General features: G+C 39.2%; 1 protein-coding gene across 1 annotated transcript; it reads right to left on the bottom strand.

Annotated features, from left to right (window-relative positions):
• Positions 1 to 615: 615 nt before the first annotated feature.
• On the bottom strand, positions 616 to 1,602 carry CCDC54 (coiled-coil domain containing 54). Its single transcript, XM_024577951.2, has one exon. The coding sequence runs from the start codon at positions 1,600 to 1,602 to the stop codon at positions 616 to 618; it is 987 nt and encodes a 328-aa protein (XP_024433719.2).
• Between the last annotated feature and the right edge of the window lie 5,315 nt (positions 1,603 to 6,917).

Raw genomic sequence — 6,917 nt, 5'->3', positions numbered from 1 at the left:
GCAAACCTACAAGACATGGTATTTGCCTCATTTCATGAAAATGTAAACCATACTCAGTACCATATTCAGCTTCCCCCCTCCTTTTGTATGATAGAAATGGAGCTGAAGTTGAAAGAAAAATCCCATTTTGGAATGAACATTTTTCTAGCTTAACTTGTCCTTTTAATGTGCTTCATTTCTATATCTCTAACAATAGAAGCCTTGGTATTAGGTATCCTTTTCCACTCTGTGTTGTTTGAAATTTTGTTACTAGAACCTGACTCTGGTATTACAAATCATATATGAAGGACCTAAGAGTGGCTAGGACACTCACTTGGGGCTACCAGATGTGTTTCTCATTCCCTTGACCCCTTTATTTTTTTTCTTCCTATTATCTATGAAACGGGCACTGGATGAGTTCTCATGATTTTGCCAATGAGAAAACAAGAACATGGAAAGAAAATTCACCACAATTTTCCAGTGGAATGAGGCACCTTAACTTACAGCAGATGTATAGCAACTTCCTGGGCCCACAGTGAGTGAACCACAGGGAGTTCACAGCAACCACAAAGATGAGTGAATGTTTGGAGCCATGAGGTTACATTTATTTCATGCCAAGCAAAGCAGAGTTTAACTCTATAGTCGAGTTACTTCCTCATTTGAAAAGCCAAAAAGACAGTAAATGTAGTTGAAAACAGAGAGACAGATTGTGGTCAAGCTCACAATAAGCCCAGTGAGCGGACAGTATCTCTGGGTTATGAGCTGTGGTGCTTCGGGAAGGACGGTTGGCCTAGAAAGAAGCCACTGGATGAATTCTTCTAATTTGGTAGCACTGAGAAAAAATCCCCATTTTCCTCCATGGACAAAAGTTAGCTTGATCCATGTACTGAAGTCTGGATAAATATAAATATTTGACTTTGCCTTTTTAAAGCTTCTTAATGTTTCTTGATAGTTACTTTGCTTCATAAATTTAATTTTGGGAGAAATTATTTTTTCCTCAAGATAATCAGTAGGATTGGAATAACTGGGCACTTTCTCTGGTTCTGTGGAAGAGGCTCCAAAGTCTGTAGGAGCCAGTGTGTTCTCCGAAGTTTGTGGGCGTATGAGTTTGTGAAGTGGTTCCATGATTTCTTTATCCTTTTCTCTTTCCAGAACTTCTAAACAATGAGTGCTGGAGCAAGAACTCTGGGTTTTCAGTTCTGTTATCTTTTTCTTTAAAGCAACGATTTCTTCTTTCACAGAGAAGACATCTTTAGTTGTTGTGCATTGTTTGTTGTCATTAATGTTCATTCTGGCTTCTAGGACCTCCATCTGCTTCTGATAAAAGTCGGTCTTTTTCTGGATTTTTGATACTGCACTGACAATGTCAATCATTTTCCCAAGGAGGTCAATTTGGGCAGTTTTATTATCCTGGAGCATTGCTATGACATTCACTTCTTCATCGGTACTGATGTCATCTTGATCACAACCATAGGAAGTCATAGTTGAATTTCTAGTTGGATCTGGATGCTTGTTCTTACATCTATGGTAAACATTTTTGAGAGATTGTCTGATCTTAGAGAGATTTGATGTCCACATCTGCCCAGCAGCAGCTTTTACCCTTTTGGTTTGAAGTCTGTACATCTTTTACAATGAAACAAGAGGCAAGGTGTTGGAAGACCGGAAGAGAATCAAAGAAAGAAGCAATATTAGAATTAAATGGTCTTTCTCTTACTGTTTGTTGGAAGTCTTTCCTGGTGACATTGTAGGATGCCCTATGGAGAACACCAAGGGCAATAGCAGGCACTCTTAGTTGGTTAACTTCTTACAGGGCACTGTAATTGAAGAGGTCTTGTGAATAATGGTCAACTGCATGGACTACTTTATGGTGATTGTTGACCTGATGCTGATGTCACAATGGCTGCTGGCTTAGAATACGCTTAACCTTGGGTCAGTAATTCTCAAAAATTTTGGTCACAGAACTGTTTTTGCCTCATAAAAATTGAGGAACACTGAACTTTTCCTTATATGGGTTATATCAGTTGATATTCCATATTAGAAATTAAAACTAAGAAAGTCTTAGGATATTCAATTATTAAAATGAAAAATAATAAAATCATTACATGTTAACATAAGATAATTATATTTTCCAAAAGAATAAAAGAGTGGCATTTGTATTTGCCAATGTTTTAAATACCTGGATTAATAGAAGACACCTGGATTGTACTTCTGCATTAGAGCTATTACAAAATGTTGTTTTGGCTGAAACATAAAAAGAAAATAGTGTTTGAGTTTTGGGAAGAGGCCAAGCTCATGGTAGCAGATAAAATTTTCCAAAATTGTAATTTTAACTTGAAAAGGTTGAAATTTATTAAGTTTGTAGGTTGTTTTCTTTAAAGTGATAGGGCCAGCTGCATCAATTTCCTCCCCCCCCCCCCACCCCAAATCCTTGCCAAATGCCCAAATATAAATACTGTAGTTTTCTGCCAGATTTTCTTTCAGGTAAAAATTATGTTCCATGAAAAAAGCAGCTAGTTTAGTTTGTAACTCAAATAAGCCCTTATCCTGGAGATGACCACTATCCCTTGTTGAGCAGCAGAAGGGCTTTATGTCTTCATAAAGAGACATTACTCTACTTCACATTAATCATCACAGATACTGAGAAGACAGACTGAAGGGTTGAGATTTAATAAAATTAATTTTTTTTTACTGCTTTATTAAGGACATTCAAGAACTAAACTGACTTTTCCTTGCATTCTTTCTCTTTCCCTCTCTATTAGTCCAGTTTAGTGCCACTGCCTTGGTTTGTGCTAAGTTTTACCCACCTTTGCTTTTGTAATACAACTTGCAAAGTGAAAATGTCAACACAGTGAGTCAAATAATGCTCTAATATTATTTTGAAAGGTTGCTCTCGTGATCTATTGTACATAACACCTCGAGAAACACTGCCTTAAACTTTTAAAATAATGTCATACATTTCTCTTGCTTCTCCTTATAGATCATTAAAAATATATATAGTATTCAAAATTCATTCCCTTTGAAATATTAAGTATTTTTTCCACTTTCTATATTGAGGTAAATGTTCATTTTTTTTCTTTGATCACATAAGACTGAATATTTTGGAGTTAAAAATCACGTGATAATGCTGTTTCTCGAGGTGCAGTTCCATTTTATTAAAAAGAATATTCCTTGTAGGATAAGTGCCAGTTGCAACCCTCTACTAAATCACTCTTTCTCTTTTTTATGCCCAAATACAGGGCCAGCTTTGGCCTAGGTTTTGGTACAAACTCTGAATTTAAACCAAAGTAACTTAAGAATTTTGGCTCATTAATGGTATCTGGGATTTTGCTTTACTGTACTATCTTTGAATCCCTGTTTAGAAACCTTCCCAAAACTTCTGGAAAACTTTTCAAGCTCTTGCTGAGGAAAAATGTTCTCCAGGAGTCAGGCTCTTAGAGGAGTGCTATTTGGAGCCAGAAAAGGCAGCATTCAGAGCTGCCGCGTTTACCTTAGCCATGGCCATTCTCTCCGTCAGGCACTGCAGGCGTGTTGCGGAGGGCCTATGAAGTTTTCAGGGGCCAATAAGAATATTTGAGAGCACAAAGGAGAAAATGAGCTTAGAATACTAAAAGAAAGCTGAAAGATTCAAACAATAAATGTTTAATTAAATATCTCCAAAGGGTACCATTATATCATCTTCATTAATTGTTAAATTTAGTATTAAAGTTTCATTACATTTGGAGGCAATTTGTAGATTAGGTTCCTTGCTTTACAAGAATTCTCAATTAAATTAGAGGGATTGCTTGTAGCAAATGCTCCCTGTGGGTTTATAACAGCTAAGACTTATTAAGTGCAGTTATAAATATTAACTTATTTAACTGAAGCTCAGAGAAATCAAGTAATTTTTCTTTCTACTAAAAAATGCCATACAACCATGATAACAATAGCTATTTGTCAACTCAGAAAGAGATCAGCATTTCATTTCTAAAAAATACCACACTGTATAGTTGTAGAAGACATTTTGATTAAAATTTTGTTTGTTTAGCAGTATGAAAAAAGTAAAGGTTTGGTTGGTTATTTTATTTATCAAAGATATTGGAGCTATTCTTGCCTTAATTATAATAATAGTATAACACCTGTATAATAAAGAAAAATAGACTTTAAAATTTTCAACTAAAGATAGGAGAACCAAGATGGCGGCGTAGGTAGACACATTGCGCCTCCTCGCACAACCAGAACTGACAGAAAATCGAATGGCAAGGAAGTCCGACACCAAGTAGATAAAAAAGAAACATTCATCCAGACCGGTAGGAGGGGCAGAGATGGGCAGCCAGGCGGAGAGGACTCGCATGGGTGTGGCAGGACCGAGACTGGCGGAGTGTGGGATGAACAGGGCAGGCAGTCTGACCACTGGCAGACCCTGCGACCCCACATTTGCGCACAGATAAACCGAGAGGGCCGGACTCAGAGTGGCAGAGAACGGGGCAGGCAGAGCTGCGGGTAGTACCCTATGGCCCCACATTCATGCACAGATAAACCAGGACAAAGGGCAGGGAGCAAAGCAGACCATGCAACCCAGGGCTCCAGCTCAGGGAAATAAAGCCTCAAACCTCTGATTGAAAGCGCCCGTGGGGGTTGGGGCGGCAGCAGGAGAGACTCCCAGCCTCACAGGAGAGGTCGTTGGAGAGACCCACAGGGGCCTAGAGCGTGCACAAGCCCACCCACTCGGGAACCAGCACCAGAGGGGCCCAATTTGATTGTGGGTAGCGGAGTGAAAGACTGAAGTCCAGTGGAGAGTGGAGTGGGTGCCATTGCTCCCTCTCAGCCCCTCCCCCACGTACAGCGTCACAGGGCAGTGACCAGTGTTACCCCGCCCCAGGGAACACCTAAGGCTCCACCCCTTTGAGTAACAGAGGCGCCAAGACAAAAAAAAAAAAAAATGGCCCAAATGACAGAATAATTCAAAGCTCCAGAAAAAATACAACTAAGCGAGGAAGAGATAGCCAACCTATCAGATGCACAGTTCAAAACACTGGTTATTAAGACGCTCATAGAATTGGTTGAATTTGTTCGAAAGCTAGATGAAAACATGAAGCCTATGCTAAGAGAAACAAAGGAAAATGTACAGGGAACCAATAGTGATGCGAAGGAAACTAGGACTCAAATGAATGGTGTGGAGCAGAAGGAAGAAAGAAACATCCAACCAGAAAAGAATGAAGAAACAAGAATTAGGAAAAATGAGGAGAGGCTTAGGAACCTCCAGGACCTCTTGAAACGTGCACGCTCTAGGCCCCTGTGGGTCTCTCCAAGCAGGTTTTTGTTCTTCCTCTTCTCCTTCTGGCACCCCTATAATTCCAACATCCGAATTATAGGGGTGCCAGAAGGAGAAGAGGAAGAACAAAAAATTGAAAACTTATTTGAACAAATAATGAAGGAGAACTTCCCCAATCTGGCAAAGGAAATAGACTTCCAGGAAGTCCAGGAAGCTCAGAGAGTCCCAAAGAAGCTGGACCCAAGGAGGAACACACCAAGGCACATATAATTACATTACCCAAGATTAAAGATAAGGAGCGAATCTTAGAAGCAGCAAGAGAAAAGGATAGAGTTACCTACAAAGGGGTTCCCATAAGTCTGTCAGCTGATTTCTCAAAAGAGACCTTACAGGCAAGAAGGGACTGGCAAGAAGTATTCCAAGTCATGAAAGGCAAGGGCCTACATCCAAGATTACTGTATCCAGCAAAGCTATCACTTAGAATGAAAGGGCAGATAAAGTGCTTCTCAGATAAGGTCAAGTTCAAGGAGTTCATCATCACCAAGCCATTATTATATGAAATGTTAAAGGGACTTATCTAAGAAAAAGAAGATAAGAACAGGAACAGTAAAAATGACAGCAAACTCACAGTTATTAACAACCACACCTAAAACAAAAACAAAAGCAAACTAAGCAAACAACTAGAACAGGAAGAGAACCACAGAAATGGAGATCACATGGAGGGTTATCAACAGGGGAGTGGGAGGGGGAAAGAGGGGGGAAAGGTACAGAGAATAAGTAGAATAAATGGTAGGTAGAAAATAGACAGGGGGAGGGTAAGAATAGTATAGGAAAGGTAGAAGCCAAAGAAGTTATAAGTATGACCCATGGACATGAAGTATAGGGGGGGAATGTGGGAGGGAGGGGGTGGGCAGGATGGAGTTGAGTGAAGGGGGGAAATGGGACAACAGTAATAGCATAATCAATAAATATAGTAAAAAAATTTTCAACTAAAATTATTCATGGTTACTGATTATTTTTGTAAAATTAATCCAGTAGGTTTGATACAAACATAAACCTGTCTGGTTTCTAATTACTTATTTATTAATCTTAGAAAAGGAGCTTCAGACTATTTGGAGCTTGTTGAACCATGGAAACCTATCACGGGATGATACAGGCCTATTGATTTGGGTGAAGTTGTAAGAGAAGTCAAAAGTGAATGAAAATCAGGAAATGAGCTGACTCCCACCCTTTAGTTCCTTCCAGATACGTGAGGATATTTAGAAATAAAATCACGTGGAAGACTGGAACCTAATGGTGGATTCCTACTGAAAAGATGTTATTCAGGAGGCATACTTTTACAGAAATGGTACTGGGAGCCAGATGATTCAGAATTCAAGGTGGTCCCATTTACTAACTCTGTGTACTCTCAGTTAAGTTACTAACCTTTAAGTTATTAAGACTGTAAAATAGGGTAATAATAATAGCACCTATTTCATAGGGTGGTTTTGAGGATTACAGTGTTCACTATCTGTAATTCCTTCCTTTGACTGCCTTCTTCTCACTCTTCGTTCAGATGAAAGTAGGAAATGGTTAAGAGCTTTAAGCTCTAGTTCTACTCTTTTGCTCAGCTTCTTACTCTGCCTTTCATTCTCTCTCAATAAACAGGCCACTCCACCATCTACATGACCATGGCATAAAGCAAGAA

The sequence above is a fragment of the Desmodus rotundus genome, chromosome 2, assembly GCF_022682495.2.
Source record: "Desmodus rotundus isolate HL8 chromosome 2, HLdesRot8A.1, whole genome shotgun sequence".
Taxonomy (NCBI): Eukaryota; Metazoa; Chordata; class Mammalia; order Chiroptera; family Phyllostomidae; genus Desmodus; species Desmodus rotundus.
The sequence above is the reverse complement of the archived record's forward strand: the minus strand, read 5'-3'. Positions and strand labels throughout refer to the sequence as shown.